Genomic DNA, 26,970 nt, shown 5'->3' on the forward strand with positions numbered 1-26,970 from the left:
AAAAATGGAAAATGCAGAAAAGAGCATAATAGGCATATGGTATATGTGTCTAAAATACATATATTGGAGTCCCAGAATGGGAGAAGAAATTGGGATAGAAGCAATATTTGAAGAGATAATAGTGAAGACTTTCCAAGACCAAAAAATGAGGATAAGCCACAAGTTCAATAAGTGCTAGAACTCTCAGGCAAAATAAATAATAGGTAAACCACACATAAACACTTCATATAAAACAATTGGAAATTGAGACAAACACAGCGTTAAATGCAGCTTGAGAAAAATAGATTCTCTTTAAAAGAATAACAGTAAGATTGGCAGCTGATGTTTAAATTGAGTTGATTTGAGCTGGAGCACCATCGGGTCATACTTTGTGAGTACTCCAAGAAAAGAACTGCTAATGTAGATTCCACGTTCTCCAAAAATATCTTTCAAAGTAAAGGTGATATGGTACCAAAAGTACAAACAACCAAAGAGAAAATAAGTAAATTGTATTTTATCAAAATTAAAAGTGTTTGTGCTTCAAAGGACACCACTGAGAAAGTAAAAAGACAACCCATAGATTGGGAGAATATTTTACAAATCTCATATCCAAAATAGGACTTGTATCCAGAATATATAACTCAACAACAAAAAGGCAAACAACCCAATAAAAAATGAGTAAAGGATTTGAATAGACATTTCTCCATAGAAGATCCCCAAATGACTAGTAATAAATACATGAAAAGATGCTCACAATCATTAACGATTAGGGAAATGCAAATCAAAACCACGAGATACCACTTCACATTCATTACGATGGCTATAATCTGAAAGCAAATGAGTGTTTTGGAATTATGGGGCAATTGAAACCTTTCTGCATTTTCAGTGGGAATGTAAAATGGTTAGCCAGTTTGGAAAATAGTCTGGCAATTTCTTAAAAAATATACCCAAGAGAAATGAAAATGTATGTCTACATAAGAAGCTATATACAAATGTTCACAGTACTTCATAGTAGCCAAAAAGTGGAAACAATCCAATGTCTATCAACTGAAGAATGGATAAATCAAATTTGCTGTATTCATGCAATAGAATATTATTTAGCAATAAAGAGAATGAAGTACTGATAAATGCTGTAATATGGATGAACCTTGAAAACTTTACACTAAGTGAAAAAAGCTAGCCACGAAAGATTACATATTGTGTGATTCCATTTATATGAAATGTCTAGAATAGACAAATCTTTCAAGACAGAAAGTAGATTAGTGGTTTCTGGGGGCTAGACGGGGGTGTGATTGTGGGAATGAGGAGTTACAGCTAATGGGTATGTGGTTTCTTTTTTGGGCGATGGGAATATTTTAAAATTGATTGTTGTGATGGAGGCACAATTCTGTGAATATACTACAAGCCAGGGAATTGTACACTCTAAATGAGTGAGTTATGTGATATATGAATTATATCTCAATAAAGCAGTTATCCAAAGAATGGAGGTAAAATAAGGATGTTTCCAGAAAATCAGAACTGAAGAAATTTGTTGCCAGCATACTCTCACTAAAGAAATACTAAAGAGAGTTCTTTAGGCAGAAGGAAATGATCACAGATGGCAGCACAGAAATGCAGGAAGGAATGAAGTGCAAGAGAAAAAGTAGGGGCACCTGGGTGGCTCAATGGTTGAGCATCTGCCTTTGGCTCAGGTAGTGATTCTAGGGTCCTGGGATCAAGTCCCACATCAGGTTCCCTGCAGGGAGCCTTCTTCTCCCTCTGCCTAAGTCTCTCATGAATAAAAGCTTTAAAAAAAGGAGAAAAGGTAAATATGTGGATAAATTTAAATGAATATTAACTGCTTGAAACAATATTGTGTTATGGTTTTCAAAATATATTTCTCAATATCTCAAAAGGTATAGGCCACATTCAAATGGTCTAGTGCCCTTAAATTGTCTGGGACGTGATAATGCTCATTTATAGTAGGTACTTCTGACTCAGGAAGCCATGTGATTATCTGTAGGGTAAATTCCTAAAAGAAATAATAAGAATGGGTAGCTAAGAGTAAATAGAATAATAGAAATGAAATGCAAAGGATGTATGGAGTAATAAATGATAGTAGATTTATCCAAAAGATGGCAAAAAAGGAGGAAAAAGGAAACTAGAACATGTTGGTTTGAATCTAAATATCAGCAATCACTTTAGGTTAACAGACTTTGATTAAAAACTTGCATTAAAAAATTGAGATTGTCAGATTGGATTAAAAAAACTATGTTCTACTAAAGAGAGATACTTCTTACATATATGGGCTTCAAATGTTTTAAGTAAAAGACTAGAAGAGAGTAAACCATGTGACACTAAACCTAACAAAAGTGGTCTGGCTGTCCTAGCAGCAGATGATGTCATGCTTAAAGGAAGTAACATTACTGGAGATAAGGAGGGAATCTCATACTGCTAAGAGAGTCAGGCCACTAGGAAATATCAATCAATCAGATACTGACCAAATTAAAAGGAAAAAGAAACATTCACAGCTCTATTGGGAAATTAATATGCCTCTCTATAGAATAAGCAAGTTATTTAAAGCAGTGAGGATAGAAATCTGAGAATTCTACTTAACAGTGTGGCTGTTGAGGACATATCCATTCAATTTACTGGGTCATAGATGAATTTCAAGAAATTTGAAAGAATTGAAATCATACAGAGTATATTTGCTGACTACAGAGAAATTAAGCTGGAAATCAACAATAAAAAAAGATACTTGGGATCCCTGGGTGGCGCAGCGGTTTAGCGCCTGCCTTTGGCCCAGGGCGTGATCCTGGAGACCCAGGATCGAATCCCACGTCGGGCTCCCGGTGCATGGAGCCTGCTTCTCCCTCTGCCTGTGTCTCTGCCTCTCTCTCTCTCTGTGTGACTATCATAAATAAATAAAAATTAAAAAAAAAAAGATACTTGAAGATCCTTAAATATTTGAGAAGTATGTAACACATTTCTAAATAACCCATGGATTGAAGAAGTCCCAGTGGAATTTAGGAAATATTGTGAAGATAATGAAAATTTGAAATATGGCATATCAGATATTGTGGGCTGTAGCTAAATGTGACAAGAGAAAATTATAGTTTAAAGTGCATATAATTGAAAAGAGGAAAGACTGAAAATTGTAAGATTTTTAGATGCTAGAAAAAAGCATATTAAACACTAAGAATGTAGGAGGAAAAAAATTAATGAGATAAAAAACAAACTGGAAAAGCAATAAAATCAAAAGTTGGTTCTTTGAAAAGACTAGTACATGAGTGAAGGACTTCTCCTAAACCATGAGAAAAAAAGGAGAAAGCACAAATTACCAATACCAGGTATGAAAAAGGGGATTACATTCCCCTTCAAGATACAAAGAGTTAGCTGTGATCTTTAGGCACACCAGTGTGTTTGTGAGATTTCAACTGCCATGTTTGTATTTATACCTGAACTCCCCAAATCAATTTCTCTACTCAGCATTTCCACTGGTCCAAGATGTAACATGTTTAACAACAAAAACTCCAATTCTGTCCTGTTTCTGCCCCCAAGAGCTTTCCCTCTCATGTTTCTCATGTTTGTAAAGGTATCACTAAAAGATATTAATTTGATCAAATAAGAAACTCAAGATTTTGCTTCTCTCTGTTTGGGACTGCTGCATCTGATCAATCCCCATGTCACCTGGCTTTTTCTTCTCTCTTCCCCCTCTCTTTCCCTGAATGAGCCCTCTCCCTCTTTTCTCTCCATTCCCATAGATCCCCCCATTGTCCAAACCCTCTTCCAATTACCCCCAGGTCCTGCACTGGCATCTTCATTTGTCTTCTCCCTTCCATCCCCGTCCTGCAAAGCTGGCCCTGTATGTATCCCTTTACAATCCTTTCACAGCTTCCTGTTGCTCTAGAATCAAGCCTAAACTCTCCAGTGGCCAGGAAGTCTCCTCTTCCAGAGCCCTTGGCTTCCTTCTTTCAGTGTCTGGCCTACTCACACTCCTTCCCTGGCAGGGCTTTTGCATCCTTTAGCTCCCTGTTCCCCAAACCTGTCAATGCAATGAAAACAAGAACAGACACAACAAAGGGGACATAATCATTGTCCTTCCCGAAGTCCCACCAGCTGTTTGGGGATCAGCCCCATCTATAGCGGTGGGTGCTCCCTGGGCTGTTCTGATGGCAGTCGGCTCCCTAGGACATGGCACAGTGCCTGGCACACACGATGAGTATAGGAAAGGATTATTAATCTGCGTGAGGGAATGGGTGAATGATAATGGATCAGATAGGATTCTGAAACTTGGTGCTGATGCTGTTTTACAAATTGACTGAAGTGAAACAGAAAATGGAAAAAGGTGCCTGTAAATGTAAGTAAATATTACAGCCTCTTTAATAGAGAAGGTTAATGCATTCTTGGTTATTTATTTAATGATAAAAAAGTCTTTTAAAATCATTCAAATATTTACCAGATTATCATATCCCCTTAGCTTAAGCTCTTAATGGGAGAAATCTTGCCTTTGTCTTTCTTGTAGACTTTGGCAGAAGCCCTGGCCTTTGGTCGATGAGCTGCATGGTTTTGTTGACTTAAATAAAATCTGGCAACTGCCTAACTCAATTTCAGGACATTGCTTCTCTCGATGAAGTTGGTGGCCACAAATAACAGAACTTACTAAAGGTTTCCAAGGAAGTAAAATCCAGCCTCTTTCAAAGCAAATGCATTCATATTATTTCATAACCCATATATGCTAGATATCCAAAAAATCTGTGTACTTTACCCTAAAACATTTATTAAAGTACCTGCATTGTATTTGTTGTTCCAAAGAAGCTAAATGGGTCCCTGTGGATTTAAAAGTTTGAATAATATTTGTTGGGATTAGCTAATAAGACCTGTTTTCTTCTGATATCATGTGAATCAGTTTCATCTGATCTTTCTCTAAGAAAATGGACCAATATATGAAACTAATCATTTTTAATTGTGAAATGTATTATATATATACAAAGGAATAATTGTGAAAATTTTCTGTGGTTTGAAGGACAATGATATGCATGCCACATCTTCACTATACACCTCAGGAAATGACAGAGGGCAGCCATAATGTGCATCCCTTTGCATCTCGTTCCTCTGTAGTGGTCTGCGTGGGTTATAGGGGAACCATAGACCATAGATACTTGAATGGCCGAGCCAGGGTTTTGTGCAGGTTTTATTAAGAAATTGTGAAAGGACCTCGTGTCATTGCTTATTGGAAAACTCTCTTTCCTTTTTTTTTTGGGCCTGTCTCCTATGTCTAGTTCCATGTCTCTGCTGCCTTTAGAAGGAACCACAAAGTTTAAAGAAGCCACAAGCTTCATGACTGCCTAGCAGCAGCAATGCCATTTGAAGGGGAAACAGGTGTAGTGCTCTTAGAACTGATGAATGGAAACGTGCTGCCTTTCTACTGCTCTTAGAGCTGGGATGAGCCTGGAAGAGGGGGCACCCAAGGAGCCCTCAATTAGCCTGCCCTGGAGAGAGATGGGACCCACAGCCATGCTTTGTTTCTGAGCCAGTAGTGGGACCAGTCCCACTTTCGGGACCTGCTTTGTGGGTGTGCGAGCAGTGCAGTCCAAAGGGTCCTGTGCTTGCAGTTGCTTATCCTGAGAGTCTTCATACTTTGACTTTTAAATGTACATTTTGTACAATGGGACGATGGAACCTGCATTAAGGGCTTAGAACCACAACTCATACATTGTTTTGCCTTTTGCTTCTTCCTACCTCCCTGGGAGGGATTCTCAGCTGACTACTCTCCCAGCCTTTTTTTTTTTTTCTCTCCCAGCCTTTGATGCCCCCCACCCTTACTGCCCAGCGTCTGCCATTGCCTTCTGTCCCCAGTGGGGTCTCCAGGAAGGACATGCCTGCTCTGTGGCAGCTGAGGGCTGGGCGTTGTGCTGGCATTCCTGCATTGAGCTGGTAGTGTCATGGTGTGTTCAGGGAGCACCTTGGTGGTGTGGGCCTCTCACCCATCACTGATCCAGGCACAAAGCACTAAAAGTGTGAAGTTGCATTCCCTCGGGCTGTGTGTCTGCTGTGGGCTGAGGTGGCTGGCCCTTGGAAGGGGATATTGACCTAAAGCAACAATCATAAGATGTTACCCATAAGTCTTTGGGTCTCCTGGCTGGTTCTTCTGGTTTGGGCCAGTTTGGCTGACATCTGCTGGTCTCTCATGTGTCTATCATCAGCTGGCAGATCAGATGGAGGCTCGATGATCCATATTGGCTTCACTTAGTGTGCGGCAGTTGGCAGGATGTCGGCAGGGACAGCGGGAACAAACAGGCATCCCAGAGGCTCACTAACCCTGGCTTCTTCATGCGTTGGCAGAGTTCCAAGAGCAGTAAGAGAGGATAGCCCTAGGGGAACAAGTATCTCTCGTCTCTACTATGTCACATTTGTTGCTGAGTTGGCCAAAGCAATAATACACAGGGCAACCCCGATTCTGGGAGTAGAGAAAGAACCTACCTCTTGATGGGAGGAACCACAAAATCATATTGTAAGCCGTGTGCATGCAAGGATGGGGGGAACCAATCAAATGACATTAGTAAATGATATTTTAGCTTTTCTCTGTTTTCTCTTAAAAATCAGCATATGTTTTCCTACTTCTGAACTATTACCAAAATTAGCTTAAAGGATAGTCCTTATGTATATTTATAGAATGGTTCCATGCAAATGTATTTTACTGCCTAGACTAAGGATCCCTGTAGAACTGCTGCCAACCCCAGGTAATCATTAAACCACCTCAAGTAACACGCTGGCTTCACTACATTAAGGAAAGAAAAGAATATACAAATTGAGATGTGACATCAGCCTTGTTTTAGATGCTTCCCCCCACCCCCACCCCAGGATGGTGAGTCTGCCTTTTCTTTTTGAACTGCACTGTCTTTGTAGAAACAGTAAGAAATACCTGAGAGTGACCTTGTGCAACCTTTTTTGCAAGGAGTGGAGGGGCTGCTTTAGTGGTGTGTTAAGATGGGGTGACACAAAACCCCAGAGTGTTTGGAAGGGTCCCTAGTGTGGCTCTGTGACTGACCCCCTCCTGAGTACCCTGCCCCCCCCCCCCCTCCCGGAATCCTGGCCACAGGTTTACAGGCTGCAGCCTGATCTGAAGTTTTCCTGCCACACCGCGGTCACTGCTGCTAGAGACTTCCCTGCCCGCACTTCTGGAACAGCCCTGTAACGTTATCTTCCCCCAGGGCTCCCTGCTTTGTCTTATGTCCTGAAGTGCCCGGCAGTGTCCTGGCCACTGCACCTAAAGCCAGGAAGGGAGTGGGGGGAACATGCTGCCAGGGGATCAGGGTTGACATGAAAATTATTGGAGTCAGGAAATTCCAGAGTTCTTAAGTCATTCAGGAAGACAGTTGACATGAGAGGCCAAGGGAGGGGATCAGGTTGCCTTGGCGTAAGTAGGGATTGAGGTTCCCTGTCAAGAGCTGGTCTGGCAGGGAGGTGTCGGAGTCCTCCACGGTGTAGGCAAAGTTTGGGTGGTTCTGTCTGAATCTTTATAATAGCCAGGTGGGACTCAACCTTGACTCACTGCCTATTCACATCGTTGTGTTCTTTTATAACACTTCTCCCTGACGAGATTGAAGATTTCGCTGGGTATACTTACCAATTTGCTTTGAAGGTGATACCTGAAGCTGACCCTCCTTCGGGGGATTTTACTGTTTCAATGTGTGGGTCCAGCAAAGAAGCCCTGTGTTGTTACTCCTTAGCCCACATGATGGTTTAAATATTAATCTTGGGTGTCTCGGTTGTGCTGATGAGGTGGGGCTTGTGTGGTGGAATGGGGCGGGCAGTGTGTGTTGACCTGTGTGGTATCTTCATGAGCCGCGTGACCCCCTTCACGTGTTGTTGGGACCCCCCATGGTGCACATGTGTCCCGGCTCCTAAAGGCTGCAATGTCTGAACTTGACCCCTTCCTGTAGCTCTACTGTGAGGCCTCCCCACACTCACTTCCTGACAGATTAAAAGGCACATATTCATCTTTTCTGGTTTAGTTGATGAAAACTAGCACAAATTGCCCATCTGTTAATTAGGGGAGCAGGATTGTGACACTGGCTTAGGAAGTAATGGCAGCCTTTCCTCTGGAAGGAGGACTGGGACATTTTCATGGAGGATGCTTGGGTCCCAGGAGCCTGTGGCTGCTAATTATAGGGAAGAAATACGACTGAGGATGAACTTCCACACATTATAACAGTTGGTTTAAATGGCTTTTAATTCTCTTCTGCATTCTATTTGTGTGTTATATTTACTCAATAAGATGATCTTTGAGGGGAGGAAGCGTTTATGTGTTCCTTGGTGCCCAGCCCGTGCCTGACATATAATTTTGTTAAAATTGAACTATGGAAATGGTAGTAATGATGCCCTGAATGTGAGGAGAGGAATGATGAGAACAGGCAGTTCTGCTAAACTTTTGGGATTCTGTTGTTGGAGGCCGGGGAGATTGTGGGGTGTTATGTTGTGGTTCCAGCCTGGCCAGGAGCATGCTGAGGCAGATACTTGGTGGGCAGATACTTGGTGAATGTTGAGGAAAACCGGATATTCCTTTTTTTTTTTTTTTTAAGATTTTATTTATTTATTCACGAGAGACACAGAGAGAGGCAGAGACATAGGCAGAGGGAGAAGCAGGTTCCTCACAGGGAGCCTGATGTGGGACTCGATCCCTGTACTGGGATCACACCCTGAGCCAAAGGCAGATGCTCAACCGCTGAGCCACCCAGGCGTTCCAAAACCAGATATTCGTATTCATCTGAGGCTCCATCCTCAGGTATGGGATGGAGATGCTGGGCAAACTGGCCACAGTTGCCAGTAAGAACAAGGCTATATCTGCTGGTGGCCAGTGAGCTCCACCTCTGCCCCAGCTGAGGAGACAATCATAGGGCTAAGTGGGGTGTGAGGAGTGAAAGCTGGGACAGGGTCCTCAGCCTCTTACCCACTCCCTGCTGGCTCCATGTTGGATGCATCAAATGAATGACCTGGGAGGGTCAGAAGGAGTGTGACCTGGGAGGCTGGAGGGGGCTCACAAAATTCCCAGAATTTTGTGACCAGTTGTTGAATGCATCCATTATTAAAAAGTAAATTTTAAAAAAGATTTTATTTATTCATTTGACACACACACACACACACACACACACACACACACACACAGAGAGAGAGAGAGAGAGAGAGAGAGAGAGAGCATAAGCATGGAAAGTGGCAGGCAGGTCAGGGAACCTGATGCGGGGCTCCATCTCAGGACCCTGAGCTGAAGGCAGTTGCTTAACCGGCTGAGCCACCCAGGTGCCCCTAAAAAGTAAATTATATAAACGTACACTTAAATAAGTTATATAAAAAATATACGTAATAAATACTCAAAACATGTTACTTCCTAATTGTTTTGTTATATTGTACTGCTACCTATGCTTTTAAGGTTCCTGACATCTCTTGTATCTGTTTGGTGAAAATACTATATACTGGTGGGCTTCTGTGTCTCTTTTCCAACTCCACACTCATTGGTTTCCCTTTGGTAGCTTGAAATGGGCCATGGTGGCAATATTTATACCCCATACAGGTGCCCATTCTGTCTCTCTCCATGCTAGCAGCACTGCCTCTCTGACTTGGTTCTTTCTCTCTGGCCTGAGTGTGGACCCTATCCTCAGAATAACTCAGGCCCCTGGGAGAAGCAGAAACTCTTTATCCAAAAGCCTTTTTCTCTGGGCCCACACATTTCTAGGGCCTGAGGCAAAAAAAAATTGTTATGGCTTAAAGGGCTTTTATTATCCCCATCTTCTGGTCTGTTGGTTATAAGTGGGATGAGAAATAAGCCAAAGTGTTGGTACTATCAACAGAACAGACCCCGTAAGTTGTCTTAGTTAATAACATCAGCAAGGGGTCAAAGCAAGACTGAGCTGCAGTGATTCCAGCTCTACACATGGCTTAGGGTACACGTTAACAGGTCCAGTTTCTAATGGAATGTTCCATCTAGGAATGATCAAGTCTGATTGCAGTCCACAGGAGACACTTGGCCCAGGAGATGGCTTCTGCAGGAAATCCTTCCTGTCCGCTGCTTCTAAAGGCTTGGGGAGGCAGCTCCCCTGCATGTCCCCCCAAACGCTGGGTGCACGTCTTGCACCACAGTACAATGAATTTGGCCAATTGGATCCTTGGGTTGAAATGCTTTCTCAGATGAGATGATCCATCCATAAAATACCAGTCAAGAATGCTGAACCTCACCAGTGTGCCATTGGGAGTTAAGGGAAGCCAGTTTGTTATTAGAGAAATAAAAACAAGTGAATCAAATAGGATTAGCCCCTTCAAATGATTTAGCTAGGTATTTCTTACAAATAATTTTAAAAAAATTCCTTTCATTCTGTTGAGGATAACTAGAAACAGGAGCTGTGGGGTCTCTATAAGAATTAGCAGCCTATTACAGATGCTGATTCTAGATAAGTCGACAGTCTACATTTCTCTTGCTGAGGATAATAAGCAAAGCTTTTGCATCAAAAGAGACTAATTCCTTGTTTGAAATCTCACTTATAGTGGGAGGATTATCAGGCATTTATCTAGATGTTTTAAAGCAGCTAAATATTTACCTTTGCTTTCCCCCAATCTCCTGTCATTGTGGAATAGGAGTGTTAGCTCATCTGGTAGGTAACTACTAAGACCAGCCCTTATAGCCCAAGAAATCAAGCGTGAAGTTGGATTTCCTCAGAACGTTAATCTTTGATAAAATTATTTTCCTGTATTCTAAATGTCATGTAATGCTGGCTGCTGTAACAACCTCAAAATCTTAACAGTTTACCACAGCAAAGGCTTATGTCTAGCTCTTGTCACTAGCCAGGGTGGGCAGTGGATGCTGGGCAATTGAATGCTCTCTTCCAAGCAGTGATTCAGGAGCTGGAGCTCCTCCTATCTGGGGCTTTGCTGGTTTCTAGACTTTGGAATCCTCCTTTGGTGCCTTTGCATCCAGCCTCTGGCTTCTCTGCATTTGGCTGTATGTGCTAGAAGAAAGGTGGATGGATATGCAGGGAAGTTAAGGGCCAGGCCTGTTGGGAGCCTTTTTTTTTTTTTACTTTCCACTAGGATTCCATTGGTCAGCACTCAGTTATATAGCCGTTAGCCCTACTGTAATACTGGGATATGTAGTCTTTGTGCCCAGGAAGAAAAAGGAATGGGGTTGGCAAACATGTGACACGGCCTTGGCCACACCCGAACACTAAGATGACATGTACTGCATTTTGCAAACATGATATTTTCAAGTCCTTTGTAGGTTTGTGGCCGTAGAGAGGATGCAGAGTGGCACAGTGATCAAGAGCATGACTTTGAATCAAACTACCATTTACCAGGTGTGACCCTGGTCAAGTAACGTAGTCTCGCTCCGTGCCTTGGTGTACTCTTCCTAAAAATGGGGAGAATGATAGAAATTAATAGGGTTTGTGTGACAGTCAAGTGATGTAACAGGTATAATGCTTAGCATTATGCATGGGACATAGTTAGCAACATGTAAGTGTTAAATAAATTTTTCAAAAATAAGGTTAGTAACAAAGAGACCAAATGTCTTCTGTGGTATGTTGTAATTTGGATATGCTATTATTCAGATGGAGAAGGACTCCTTCACTCCCCTGTCCACGTCTCCTGGGCCCTGTCAGTGTCATTCCCTTATTAGGTGTCATTTCAGTCCAGACATTATGTAGTTGGCTCCCAATTTGTTTGTATTAACCCACTCCCTCTGCCTGTTATGATCTGAATTTCAGAATAATGTTTGATTTTAAAAAAACACATGAGAGCAACCTGAAGGGACTTCTCTATACAAGGTCAGTGTCCTGGGAGCAGGCTCAGCTTAAAAGCTCTTTCTCTTGCAGCTCGATGACTGCACGCTGCAGCTCTCCCACAACGGCGCCTACCTGGACTTGGAAGCCACCCTGGCAGAGCAACGGGATGAGCTGGAAGGCTTCCAGGATGATGCTGGGTAAGAGCAACAGTTGTCCCTGCTCACTAGTCCCAACCTTCCAAGATATGGGGGTACGTTAAGGCCTTAGAATATTCGGAAGAAACCACCATAGCTTTACTCTTCTCTTCACACACAGTCACACAAAGGAAGGGAGATGCAAATGCCTGACCAGTAGAAATTGCAAATCTGTTTGCATTCTGAGTAATTCTTCTTGACAGGGCCACTCAGGGGCAGGAACATTTGTGGTATAGTTTAATTAAGCACATTACCTTCTAAGTTTTTTTTTTTTTAAACCAAATATAATGAAAATAATATTTTCTAGACTTGAGTAGTTGGACAACTATTTCAAATATTGTTTTTAATGATAACTTCCTGGATATTTCATTTCCTTGGCAGATGTCCTAGTAGCTTATTTTATACTATATCACCTTTTGAACTCACAACAGTGGAGAAAATGATTCATAATTGTATTAATTGACATCACAATTAGCCTACCTACTTTTAGCCTACCTCTAGAATGGCTTAGTACTTTTGATTGCTGTGAATCTGAATAAAACAATACACATGAAAAATCAGGTGTAAAGAAAGTAAAATCCCATTCATCACACATGAACATATGGTCAGCTATTCCTGTATTTATTAGGTTGTTGAAATAGCTTTTTTTTTTTAAAATTTTTATTTATTTATTCATGAGAGACACAGGCAGAGGGAGAAGCAGGCTCCATGCAGGGAGCCCGATTCAGGACTGGATCCCAGGACCCCAGGATCACACCCTGGGCCAAGGCAGGCGCTAAACCGCTGAGCCACCCAGGGATCCTCGTTGAAATAGCTTTTTAATTGGGGGCCCCCTGCCTTCCTTTCTGTCCTCATCCATTCAGATCCAAGTCAATCTCTGATTTTATCACCTTCCTCCTGAGAAACCTTCAGAGATTCCCTGTTGCTTTCCAAGTAGAGTTTAGCTGTCTCAATCTGATATTCATGGACTTCCCCAAAAGTTTCTCTGAAGCTACCCTGCCTGAGTTAAAAATAGATTATAGCCAGATGAATATTCTCTGTGAGTGCTGATGCTTTGTGAGTGGCTCTCAAGATGAGGGAGAGTGGGAACCTTCTCAGCATTAATTTTCTGCCTGATTCTGGTATTTCCGATGATTTTCTGGGTTTCCCCAACTTCAACACCTGCCACAGTTTAGGGTGCTTTGCCCCCTAAAAGTACCTCCCTTAGTTGCCTGCTGCTAAAAATCTCATAGATCAGAACTGGGCTTGTCTGAATATCTGTCATCTAGCATTTTCCCAGCACATGATAGGTACTTACTGAATGTTGGTAGTCAGGTAAATGGCAGGACCCTGAAATGGATTCCTGAATAACATGACCATGAGCACTAATGCCAGGATCCTTGGTGGGAACCAGCCAAGTTTTCTGAAGACCCAATGGGAACAGACCCTGGGGACAGACTACTATAGGCTATCCATAGAGGAGAGGTGTCATTATTATGTCACACTAGATTCTACTCATCATTATTAAAAAAAATTATTATTAGATTGATAGGCTTGGGAAAATTCCATTGCTATGTTTTTACAAAGTATTTGACAGTGCTATCCCTTTATATAAGATGTCAAAATTCAGGCTGGATGACAGTCTAATTGGATGACTTCATGGTTCATTGATTAAGCATATACCAGGAGTTTATGAGTAGATTGTTACCATCCTGAAAAATCTCTCTACTGGTAGTACAGTTGAAGACCATGCTCTGTTTGATTTTTTTCTTTCTTATCAAAAGTTGAAAAAAAAAAAACCAAAAAACAAAAGTTGAATGATCTGGAGATGGGAGCTTAGGGGAAGAAAGCATCCTTATATTAGATAGCAGTATCAAGGGTTAAGAGTGGGGAAAAAAGGGGCACCTTGGTGCTGATTCTTGATTTTGATTCAGGTCATGATCTTGGTCCTGAGATCGAGCCCCATGGCAGGTTTCCTGCTGCGCATGGAGTCTAAGATTCTCTCTCTCTCTCTGCCCCCCTGCAACGCATGCACATACTCTCTCTCTTAAAAAAAAAAAAAAGAACGGGGAAGAAAATAACATTTATGGAACACCTGCTATGCCAGCCACCATACCAGGTAACTTGTTCACGGTCTGTTTATTTAATAGTTCATTCTCTTAACAGTCATGTGACTGATTTTATTGTTTCTGTTTTTCATTTGAAACAACTGAGGGTCAGGAGTTAAATTACAGGTCCAGGAAGACAGAGCCAGGAGATGGTAGAGCCAAGTTTGAACAAAGGTGGACCTGATTCCAAGTCTGTACTCACCTGACCATCCCAGGAGCTTCTGGGCAAAGGCATTTTAGATTTACTCAGGATGTATGTCAGTACTTTTGGTGACATAAGTTTGTTTCATGCAAGGACATCATCGGTCCCAGGCTAAAACACTGGGTTTGGCTCAAGTAGCACTCAAGCAGGCTGCACCGTGACTCAGGAAGACGCATTTGCTGCCATCATCTGGCACTCTTAGCATCAGCATCCAGGTGCTGGAAGTCCCCACAAACATTCCTCAAGAGCCAGGAACCCTGCTGCAAGCTCTCCAGAGGAGATCCTGGGACTTACTTTCTCTCTCTGTTCCCTTGTAAATCATCTGGCCATGGGGCCATGTGATAGGTGCAACTTTGACCACATTTCTGCACCCGCAACCTAAGATGGATTATGGCAAGATGAGAAGGCAGGGCTCATACGTTGGAAAGTATCATCAGGAGAAAGTAGCCAGACCATGCTGGGTAGCTGTGCTTTTGACAGGTGGGCCCCAAACTTAGCCCAGAGGGGGCTTTATGTTTTTGCAAAATTCCTGGTTTTTAGTGACCTATCCCTTGTCCTTTGGAATGTATTCAAGATGGCACTCCTTTTTGTCTGGAAGAGTATGGGGAAGCTACCTTTAGTGATCACTGGTGGGGAGGCCCCTCTGTCCCTGGCCTAGGCTGCAGAAGATTAACCAGGATGCTACTGTCCTGGCATTGCTGGGTCACTCCGTTATCCCCAGGTTGTTTACCACCACTGAGCCCAGGCAGCATATGGCAGCTTGCTGGGAGCTAGTTGGAAGCAGCCTGCAGGCTGAGCCTTCCTGCACAGGTGGGAGGCATCTGGGCACATCTGCAGTGTCATTTATTCTGAGTTTCCCCTTCTAGGTCCTCCCCTCAGAGTGTGGCATTTGGCATTGTCTGTGTGCCTGAGAACTCTTGTCTCCCATGAATGGGAGTTAAAATATAATTTCTTTCTAGTTAAGAATTGCCCCGTTGAGGCATGAAAAGGACAAATGAAACCATTCTTTCTCTTGATTTCTTTGTGTAAATTTTAGCAAAAATCTGCTAGTGTTGTGACCATATAATGACAATGTGTGGCAGGAGGTGTGTAAATGCTGGTATTTTTGTTGTTGTTGTTGTTGTTGTACAGTGTGTTCTGAGAATTTTCCTTGCTGGAGGAGTTTCTTTGTGCTTGTCCATTACCCTGCTCTTTAATGCCAAGACTAAAAATTAACCCACTCCTTGTTTAGAATTATCACTAAAGCTATAGCTAATTGGAGAAGAGGAGAAAGACCTTCAAAAGTAGAAGGACAAAGCAATTATGCTACCAAAATGGAGCCAAGTCTATTTATTGCTTTTCCAAGGCCAGGGAAATTAACAACTACAGCATGTTGTGGCCGAACCAGAAGCTTCGAACCCTCTGGATTATTATTAGCGACTCTGCCATTGTGTGACCTTGGGCAAGCCACTTGATCTCTGACAAGAGTTTATAAAATTTATTTATAAAATGAGGACCATATTACCCAATTCCATTTACCTCCCTGTATCAGCAGGGATCCCAACACGGTCTCTGGCACAGCAGGGAGCAGCATGGCATAGTGGTTAGGGACATGGGCTTGCAGTTAGTTTCATGGCTGTGTTACCACGGGGATGCTTCTTCCCCTCTCTGAACCTCAATCTCCTAGTAACTGGGGATAATCCTAATACATCCTGGCTGGGTTGTTGTGAGGAAAAAATGCAATGACGTATAGTACCGAAAACATTAAGCCAATTCCCAGCATATAAACTCAAAAGTAGTAGCCTTTACCATAATTACAGCCAGAATTTGGAAAGTAGATACCCTGAAATGGGAATCCCTGCATTTTCGACCTGGAGGGGTGCATGAAGGTGAAAGCGTTCTGAAATCTCATTTCTTTTAGTTCAGGAAAACCAAAGCTGGATCCTTGCCCACAGGGCAGAGCTGGGCCAGAGAGCCCCCACCTCTTTTCTGCTTATTTCCACCTTCACTGCGTCTGAAAGAAAACCAGTGCCAGCTGAGGGGCCTGGGGACCTGTCACGGAGAAATGGGGCCGGAGGTTAGCCCTGGAGGAAAGCACCGTCAGGGGGAGCGTGGTAGAGCTACGAGGGGCTTGAGGAGCACTAGAGTGCAGCTGGGCGTGGTGAGGACCCGTGTGGTGACTGTGGCACGTGGACTGTGCCTCCCCAAGTGCTCCTACCTTTGTCTCAGTCACTTAGGGTGACCTCAGTTTTCCCTGGCCTTGGCTCAGGCCTGCGGCCAAGGGTTGGCTCTGAAGACAACTGCTGCTTCTCTTCCAGTTTCCTCCTGGGCTGGGGCTCTGCAAACTACTCCTCACCCCCACACCGGTGCTCACAGGGCTGTGTGTGGGTGGGGAAGTTGGGTGCAACCCTGTGGGCTTGGGTGGGGGGGCTTGTGGCTCAGGCCAGGCAGGGCTGGAAAGGGCTGAACGTTTGAAGGTCCTTAGAGCCAAATACCCTGAGGGCAAAAGTGCCTAGAAATGCTGGCTTCTAGGTGCCTGCTTCAGGAGGTTTGGCTGGGGCCTGGGACCCTGGCCTCGTCAAAGCTCCTCAGGTGGTCTGCTGCTTGCTCTGGAACCTACAGCCTAGGTCCTCAGGCCTGGAGTGCAACACCTGAGGAACTTTAACAACTTCCCTCCTGGTCAGCCTCAGACTAATGAAATCAGCACTTGGGGGTGGCCCCAGACGGTGGTGCTTTTTAAAGCCCTCCAGGGCTGGCTGGGCAGACCATTCTTGAAAATGCTGCCGGAAGTTGCACAAGGGAGGAGAACTCCCACGCTGAGCAGGTGGTGCAGTGGGGACGGCTCTGTGAACCCTCAGAGGCAGGTGAGGAAGGCCGTCTGCAGGGGTGGCTATGCCCCCAGCCTGCCAGGTTTGCAGCTGACGTGCTTAGGGGCGCGAAGGAGTTGGTGAGAGCTCTGGTTTGACCCTAACATGCCTAGCTTCTCGGCCTATATCTCATGAGCCCCAAGGAGCCACGTGAGTGTGGGTCCGTGGACCCCTGAGGTTTCTGTACGGTTTGTGTGCCCACAGGGTTTGGGGTGAGGAGTTAGCAGTGAGGAGTTGAGAGGCCTGAGCTCAGCAGGAGGGCCCCCTTTGGCTTGGAACTGGCTGGTTTTCTCCCTCACCACGACCAATGACAGGGCTTGGTTGCAGTTTGAGCTTGGCTTCCACTGGGAAGACAGGGGACTCTTCGCATCCTTCGCTGATTTGCCAGAGGAGCGCCAACAACATACCTGCACCCTCAGCTGAAGGGGACCTACCAGGAGGACAAGAAGGAAAAGCTGCTCATCGCTTCCCGTCCACCACACCTGACCTAGAGCCTCTCTTTCAGCATATCCAGGGTTTTTGCTTGTGTACGCTTTGGATTTTTGGTTTCAGTATGCTTTTAGATTTAGGTTCACAATGTATTGCAAGTGACTTCTCCATGCTGCGAGGTCTAGAAGCAGAGGAAACAAAGAGGTGACTGGATGAGGTTTTCTTTCCTGCCAGTAAGAAGGGAGAACTACTCATTCCTTCAAATTTGACCTATTGGGATGCAGAGAACTCTTTGAGAACCTGGTGAAAGGCAGTGGAACCCCTCCCCACCTAAAACCTTGCACAGTAGCCCTGGGCCAGTGCTGGGCTGCCTCTGAATAACCTGGAGGAAAGCTGCCTAGAAATGCTGGCTTCTAGGCACCTGCTTCAGGAGGTTTGGCTGGGCCTGGGATCCCGGCTCAGGTAGTTTGCTGTTTGGTCAGGAACCTACAGCCTAGGTTTTCGTATTGGAGCATACTGCAACCACCTGAGGAACTTACTTGAACTTCCCTCCCCACGCAACTTCAGAGCAATGAAATCAGAACTTGGGGGTGGGCCTAGGAAGTGGTACTCTTTAAAGTCCTCCTGGGCTTTTAAGGACTCAGGGAGGAAACAGTTCTGTAGGAAATCAGGGGAGAGAATTCACTCCCATGCTGAGCTGACAGTGAGAATGGAAAGGCTCTAAGCACCTTTGAATGCTACTCACATCACTGGATAGAGATGGCATCCAGGGGAAGTGGGTGAGCTTGGGTGGGCGCTGGGCTTTACGGTGGGAATAGGAGTCAGAAGAGACCTGACCTGTAGTGGGGGAGTCCTCCTGGAAGTCAAGTGACAGGGAGGGTGGAGTGAGTGGACAAAATTTGGAGCAGGGAGGCTGCTGTCAGATGTGGTCTGCTGTGACCTCATGTGCCTGAGCTTGGTGACTGAAGAAGGTGGAGTGGGGGGTGGGTAGGGGCCTGTCGTGGAGGGGGAGTGCTGTGTTGGCTACAGCATAATAAGAGTAAAATGGGCACATGACGTTAATTGGCTAGTGTACAGACAGTAACTTTAGAAAAGTAGTGGGGTTCTGGAGTGGAAGCAGTTTAGGGAGGGGAAGAGGGTTTATACAAATTAGGTTACCTTGAACTGTACTCAAGGTGTGAGGTGGTCAGGAGAGGAACATTGGTCTGGGACCCAGGCGATGAGCATCAAAAACCAAAGAGGCTGGGGTGATTTCTTGGAGGAAGGGAGTTATAAACCTAAAACTTCTCTTTATTTACTTAAAAATATTTTTTGACTGAGAGCCTGCATGCTAGCGCATGAGTTGGGGAAAGGGCAGAGGGAGAGAATCTTCAAGTTGAGTTGAAGTGTGGAGCCTGATGCAGAGCTCAATTCCATGACTCTTACTAAGATCATGACCTGGGTTGAAACCAAGAGTTGGACACTCAACTGACTGAGCCACCCAGGCACCCCTTAATCTTCTGTTTAGAAATGAAGTCTAAAAAGTAGATGATTAGGGCCATTTGAAGGACAATATGTTGATGACAGGTTGCTCTTAGGGGCCTAGGTTTATTTTCTCTTTCTCCTTTGCCATCCTTAGGATGTGGCTTCCATCTTTCATGCTTCATCACAGTTTAAATATGGCTATTTGCCTTCCAGCATTACATCAAGGCAAGAAGGCATGTAGTGGGTAGAGTATACCTTCAACCAAAATAAGTTTGTTTCTTGTTTGAGTTCAAATGTAAGCAATCCTCCTTGGGACTGGCAGAGTGCTATAACATCTTCAAAATGAAGATTCCATCTCTGCATCCAGAGGAGTTTTATTTTTAAAATTTTAAAGATTTTATTTTAGGGACACCTGGGTGGCTCAGTGGTTGACCGCCTTTGGCTCAGTTTGTCATCCGGGGGTCTTGGGGTCGTGTACTCCACTGGGCTCCCCACAGGGAGCCTGCTTCTCCCTCTATGTCTCTGCCACTCTGTCTCTCATGAATAAATAAATAAAATCTTTTTTTTTTAAATTGTCTTCTAAAGACTTTATTTGTGAGAGAGAAAGCATGAGAGCCTCTGAGCATGTGCATGCATGAGCAAGGGGGCGCGGGCAGGGGCTGGGGGAGGAGAAGCAGACTTCCTGCTGAGCACAGAGCCCTAGGCTGGGCTTGATTTCAGGACCTCAGCTGAAATCAAGTCACTTACTTAACCCATGGAGCCACCCAGGTGCTCCTTGATACATATTTAAATAAACTCTGGAACTTCTTGTAATTCTTCTTGAATTCTTAGAATAAACTTAATTTGGTTAGCCAATATTTTCTTAACTTGCATCTTAATTTTTTAATGTGTGTCTTTTTTGTTAGGTTTTGGTATTAAGGTTACACCAGTTCCTTAAGAATGCCTGGACTCTATCCTATGTAAGCTCTTGAGAAGGTTATGAAGTATAGGGCAGGATGTTTTCAGCCTGGGTCTGTTTCTACCAGCCATGTGACTTGATGCAGTTTATCTCCTTTCTACAAGCTTTGTATTCCCCATCTGCAAAATGGGCACAGAAAGAGTACCCACATTGAAGGTGGGGGAAACCAGGGATGGGATGGAGATGGAGAACCCGTCTGTGGACCTGGCTGCCACTCACTACCACTGCCCTCAGCCTACAGCAGCCCTTTTCTTTGCTAGGAAGTCCTGGGATCTGGGGCTTCCTTTCTTTTAGGTGGTTTCCACAGCCTGTGGCCCCCAGTTCCCCACAGGTTTCTTCCCGTACTGTACATGAATTGTAGGATTTCATGTAAGCCATTTGCCTGCTTTCTCAGTGCACAAGCACAGAGAAGACCACCTCTCCAGAATGGTGGGTCCAGCATAGATTCCTCAAGACTGTCTTTGTTTCCATGCAGGTGCCTGGAGTCCTAGACTACAGCACGCTCCCACTGTGGAACTGGAGAATTCTGTGGGAAAATAAGCATTTCTGCAAGATTCAATTTTGCAGTTGTTTGAAGATAAAGCAGGGCTATCAGTCGGCCCTCTTGAACTTTTCCAGAACTTGAGGTTTTCTGAAATATTTTCCCTGGCCGTACTATACTTTCCCCCCATATCTGGGCATCTAAAACATGTACTTTTGTCTACATGCTTTATTTATTGACTCATAACTGCTGATAACATGAGTTATAGAAAATCCTCTAGATCTGTGGATTCAGGGTTTGCTGTTACTCATAATCACAGTCTGGCCTTAACTCATTGGTTCTCTGGTTACCGCTCTAAGCTTGACCTCTGCCTATTGCTGGGTAAAGCTACACACCTGGTGGCTGCTGTCCCCCATCCCAGAATGCCCTGAAATCTGTTCAATAATTCACTTCCATGCACTTAAAGCTTTCTAATGTGATCACAAGAACTGAAGGAGGATCAACATCTGGATTGTCAGAGAAAGATTTTTGTGTTAAAAAAATTTTGCAGTCTGTGTTTATAGGAATCCCAGATTTGTGAAGATGGGTCAAGTGTTGTATACTTGTTAAAGCTCCTTGAGACCAGTGCCTTGTTTCATATTTGCTATGTGCAAACAGATGAACAAAGAATAAAGGAGGGGCTCACCCCCATCTGAGGGGACTGTGAATGCAGATTTTCTGCTTCTAAGCAGCTGCTGGGCTGGAGGCCACCGCATGCTTTTGTAGGGACTATGCAAGTGGTTTTCCTTTCTTCTCTGAAAGAGATCATTTAAAAAGCCATAGTTTCCCCTCTCCCCTTGTCTCAAGAATAAATAAAACTGTTGCAGTGATTATTATGAATTCATAATCACAATATTAGCCATGTGCCCTGGTGATATTTTGTTCCTTTCCTTCCAACAGGATACCAAAACCAGGAAGCAGGAAAGCACTGCCAGATTTAATGGGTGGGTGGGTGGGTGGGGGTTTGGGGTGGGAGGAGCATCCAGAGAAGTGATGGGAAGTGTTCAGCCATGTAGAGACCCAGTAGGTTATCTGCTGCTGTGCTGGTTGGTTGGCTCCATTTTACCTTTATTCACTGGCTCCCCAATTTGTCCAAATCCCAAAGACTTTGTTACCTCTAAGTAGCCAGGACTCCTCTTTTTTTTTTCTTCTCCCAGTTATTGTCTTCTCTGAACTGCTGTGTGCTTTGGTTCTTCTTTGCATGGGGTGGAATGAGCCCCAGTAAGAGCAGAAGAATGGGGGAGGAGGGCCCATCTTGTTTTCTCTTAAGATTTGAGAGTGAGAAAGCGTGCGCGCATGTGCACGCGTGCAGGAGTGGGGGGGAGCATCAGAGGGAGAGGGAATAGCAGATTCCCTGCTGAATGGGGAGCCTGACATGGGGCTTGATCTTGGGACCCAGAGATTGTGACCTGAGCTGAAGGCAGACACTTAACTGAGCTACCCAGGCACTTCCCCACCCCGCTCCCCACAACCCTGTTGTTTAAATGAGGTGAGAAGGATGCAGAGGCATTGTATAAACTGGCATTCTTGAGAATAAATAGGCTGTAAGTGCTTTGGTGGACTCCTACCTTCCTGTGAGCGAAGGGTAAAAACTGTCTTGACTTACTACATGTACATGTTTATATTCAAAAACATGTAAACATGGTCAAGCAGATGTATATTGTTACATTGCAGGGATCTCATTTGAGCACAGCTTTTAAAACTTTCCCAACATGGTCAAGCATGAGTATATGCTAAGTCTACAGATGGAATTAGTGGATGAGGTTTGGTAATAGAATGTGTGAGCCAATCCAACAGAATCAAACTTCATCATTTAATTTTCTGTAAAGTCCCATGACATCTCATTATTTCAGGACAGATTCTTGTTCTGTTGAGGCCTCTGCTTCTGTTGAGGTCTCTTTGAGGTGGGTGTACCAGAACCTTCAAGTTGACTGACAGCATGTAGGTGTTGTCTTGGTGACTGCTCTGATACCCACGTCTATTTTGTCTTCTGTCTCCATTAGGCGGGGCAAGAAGCACAGCATCATCCTGAGGACACAGCTGTCCGTGAGGGTCCATGCCTGCATTGGTGAGTGACATGTGCAGAAGGGGATACTTGCCACCTGCTCTCAAGTGATTAAACGTGTGATAAGAAAGTCCTCTAAGCAATGAAATACTTAGGGTTATGCCATCTACTTGGGTAAACCCAATCACAGATTGTTAGTTTAGTGAAGCAGTTTCTGGCAATAGTTTTTGAAGCCCTGTTTCATTTTGACTTCCTTTACTGTTTGGTTAGTGAATAGGGCTGGAGGTAAGATAGATTGTTGATGAGGTTCTTTGTGGGGCAGTGATCGTGTGAACCTCCAGCCAGTTGAAGTGATCTGCACGTGTCTTCTGGTGGCTCTGCGCAGCTCCCTGTGGAGAAGTGGGGGTTGAGGCTCTGGGCTATAGTCACGTGATAAAAAGGGATGGTTCAGGTCAGTGTAGGACAGGGCATACATAGATACAAAGCAATATGGTGTCAAGGGGATGTATTTGTGGTTCAGAATGGTTTGCAAGTGGTCACACAGGGAGCCCACTGGGGCCATTCTCCAGCCATTTTCTTGTACCTATTGGCTTCCCCACCTACACATGTGGGTTGAATGGCAATGAAAGCAGTTATTTACATGAAGTAGACCATTTTAATGTGAAGTGTACCTAAAACTGTGCCCTGGTTTCTTCCTGGTGTTGGGCTAAGTTGAAGCAAGTATCTAGTATCATAAAAGGAAGAAAATTAAAATTTACTTTATATATAGAGGTTTTCCATATCTGAGTCATTTTGCTTTTATTAAAGGTTGTGCTCTTAATTCAGGCCTTTCATTAAGAGAGCACAAATTGGGATGCCTGGGTGGCTCAGGCTGTGATCTTGGGGTCCTGGGATCGAATCCTGCATCAGGCTCCCCACAGGGAGCCTGCTTCTCCCTCTGCCTATGTCTCTGCCTCTCTCTCTCTCTCTCTCTCTCTGTATATCTCTCATGAATAAATAAACAAAATCTTTAAAAACAAATCATCATGCTGAGGCCCCAGTCTACACCTGGAGTGTGGGGGCTGAATGCAGTGGAAAGGATTGTTTCTGGTCCCTTCCCTTCCTCCCTGCTTCCCTATTTGAGACCCAGGGATGGGATGAGGAGGTGGCTGACGTGGAGGGGAATCTGTAATTTTAGGTCATCTGGTATTAGATGTGTGAGACCGTAAGGGTCTCCAGTGACCACTTTTGTGTTGCCAGCGAGTAATTGTATAGCAGACTCAAACCTCTGGGGTGGGGAGGGTCCCTAATCTTGTTGGAAACATAGTGAGATCTGTAGAACCTTAGGAGTGGCTTTTCATTTCTGCCTGGTGCACTGAGTGACCATAAACTATGTACTCTAAAAATATACACTATATATTTAATAATTTGCTTTTTAAAATTACTGGCTTTACACTTTTTCCTGTTTCATATCTAGAAATGATGTCTCCCTGAAAAAAGGGCCTGTGACCTTATGACTTTGGGTAACCCCACCACCACCCACATCCAGATCTAGAACAAATTCCAGTATGTAATGTGCTAAATACTGTTGAAGTTAACTGTTGGTTGAAGGATAGCTGATAACCTGTAGAGATTTGGGACATGAGTATGAATTGGTATTTCCCAAGACAGTAAGGCAGTGGAAAGCAGAATAACACTAAAATAGGCTAGATCAGAATCCTAATGAACTAATTCCTTTTATGTGAATTCACCTTTTGTACTTAAATATTTCAAGTAGAGGCATTTTTAAAACCAGCTTCTATGTTATTGACTAGCTGCAATAACTTAGGTATTGTATGGTCTCATGTAATACACGTACAACGTAAGACACATAACTTAAATCCATAGCACTTTGGGCACCAGCAGCCTGTCCAGCGCTCTCCTGGGACATGCATGCCTTCCTGCTGGAGGGGTTGATCTGGGCACTGATAAGATCAGTGTGTTTGTTTCCAAATCTCCTTATACCTGTTGCACTTGCTATTGGAATGAAGTAATTGAATGAAGTAGAGGTGAATATCATATAAACTGATTAAATTTGAGCATAAAAAGTCACTGCTTTGAAAATTCATGGACTGTTTTAGACAGGATCCAAAATTGGTTACTACAAAGGCATTCGTCAATGTAGGCAGGTTACAGCAACTTCTAAAAGTTGGAATATTGCAAAAAAAAAAAAAAAAAAATGGAGAAGGGCTCTAGTCTTCACCAGTCTGTTCTTGTTTGACTTCACAAAAACTGATATTGGAAATCCCAGACCACATCAATGGAGGGGTTCATGAAAGAAGGTCCAGAGAATTCTAGTTAGTAGACCCTATTCAAAGAAAGGTCATAGCTTGAACCTGGGTGTGAAGGTGTTGTGTGCCCAGTGTCTCATCACAGGCAAACCAGGACAATCAGTTCCTATAGCTGCACATTAAAATAAGGTTTTAAGGTGTTTATTACTTTCAAAGGATCTCGTTCTTTAATTAGTTCTTGCCATTCATTACCTCAGCCCTAATTATGTCGGATGGGAGGGTTTGACTGTATAAATGAACGTCAGTACCCAAGAAGGCAAAATTTTTCCTAGTATTAAAAAACCCTCTCTCTTGTCCCACTTCCTATTATTGGCAAGATCTGGAATAGATTTATTATAATAGCACTAAATATTATCCTTTGGTTATGTATAGAAAATGGAATGTATGCATCATGTGTACGAAGTACCAACCCCCATTGTGACATATTCTTTCCCTTTCCAAATGGCAATATTAGAGGAGATTTCTTTAGGATGAAAAACCCAAACCTGGAACAATCTTCAGTCGAAATGACAAAAGAAACATGACCAGAGGGGAGAAAACCTTTTTCACATCAGTTGGTTGAATCCTTATTTCTTTTCCATATTTCCCCTCCTTGCCATATGAGCAGTGATTGAACTATTGCAGGCATTGGACAGTCTCTCTTCTCTTAATGCCTGGCACCATATGCTATTTCCCAATGACCCCTTTCCCACCACGCAGTTGGCCTGGAAGGATCCAGGATGAGTTTTGGCTCATGGGTTTAAAATGCTATCAAGTAAATTTCTCCAAAAGGCTTTTTTTTCACCCAGCAATCTTTTCTCAGCCATTCCTGTTTTTATTAAGTATAGGAATGTTTAGAATCCAGGACTGCATGTTGATGAATTGGAGATGACATACCATTGGAATTATCCAGTGTTAACTTTGGAACTCTGGACCCGATTGGGACAAGAGTAGAGTGGAGCCTTTATGGTCAGCAACTGAACAGACCTCACAAAAAGTGAAGGCCATTGGGCGCTGCTTTGAAGGTCATGGCTGGCAGCTGACACGGGCCTTTTCTGATAGTACGGCAGTGCCGGAGCAGGAAGTTGGAATGAGATCTCGGTACGGAGACAGACCCAATGTTCCTCTCCACTGTAATTTTTATTTCTTTGCACAGTTTTGAGTACGACCACTTGATGTAACACTATAGCAAACAACACATGACTCGCCTTCCAACTCTAGCTGCAGTCCCTCAGAAAAACCAGTGGTCATGTTGTGGGCATGAACTTAGGTATGGATGGAAAAAGATCTATGACAGGCATGTAAAGTCTGCATTTTTATGAGGTTAGCTAGAGAAAATAAATTTTTTGGTCTCTGCAAGTGATCCTATTTCCAGACACCAGAAAAATGTTCAGAGGGCCAACTGGCTCTGATGACTAAGTCTCATCCTGAAGAGAAAAGGAGTGGAAGAATTGTAGGGGTGAGGAATGGAATTGAGGATTTAAAAACAAAAAAGATTTGAGGTCGTTAGTATGCTCAAGGTAATATCTGAGTGTTTTCTACTGGCTTGCTTTGAAGGCATTTTATTGGACTTAAAACCTCTGTGCTTTAGTTTTCTGGACCAGACCCTGTCTTCTTATTAAGAGAAGAAACCCTGTCCAGTGATTGTCTGTGACAATGTAAGGTGGACACTTGCCAGTATCCATCATTAAATTAAACAAAAGGGTAAATTGGCTGAAGGTTGCAAAGTATCATTTCTGATGGCAGTTGTGAGGAATAACCTGGTCCAAAGGTCTTTGGAGTTTTTAGAAGCATTTCCTCCAAACCTAGGAGATGATGAGGTCTGCCCATGAAGATAGAGATGAGGGAAACAGAAATAGGTAGCTAATGTGACTAATCTCTCCACTAGGTTAGTCTCTTTGCTCATTAAAGGTCAATTCACAGAGAGGACTCTTGTAGAGGCAAGAAAATCCTATGAGGAGAAGTCTGCTTCACATATTGATACAAAAAGTAGTCCATTTCCAGCAACACAAACAACAGAACAAGGCATCAGCTATCATTTGCCAAGACCTCTCCTCTCCTGGCTGGTAGCCTCTTCCACCTTGCCAAGCTTTCCGACTGAGTCCAGCATCACTTCTCCTGCTTCTGAGTGTCTTTTTTCCTCAGAGCTAAGTTTGAGCTGAGGTTTTATGTGGCTGAGCCCTCCTGGCCTTGCAGGAAGGCCTCCTTCCAATTTTTTTTTTTTTTTTTTGATGTTGTACTTGTCCCT

General features: G+C 43.7%; 1 protein-coding gene across 10 annotated transcripts in view; it reads left to right on the forward strand.

Moving 5' to 3' along the window:
* Positions 1-26,970, forward strand: part of FHOD3 (formin homology 2 domain containing 3) — a 462,694-nt gene that overhangs the window by 51,221 nt on the left and 384,503 nt on the right. For all 10 annotated transcript variants that reach the window (XM_041743118.1, XM_041743137.1, XM_041743156.1 and 7 more), the window contains exons 2-3: positions 11,820-11,926; positions 22,433-22,497. In XM_041743118.1, the coding sequence (XP_041599052.1) occupies positions 11,820-11,926; positions 22,433-22,497 (172 nt within the window). The remainder of the gene's footprint in view (positions 1-11,819; positions 11,927-22,432; positions 22,498-26,970) is intronic.

This window comes from Vulpes lagopus, chromosome 1, assembly GCF_018345385.1.
Source record: "Vulpes lagopus strain Blue_001 chromosome 1, ASM1834538v1, whole genome shotgun sequence".
Lineage (NCBI taxonomy): Eukaryota > Metazoa > Chordata > Mammalia > Carnivora > Canidae > Vulpes > Vulpes lagopus.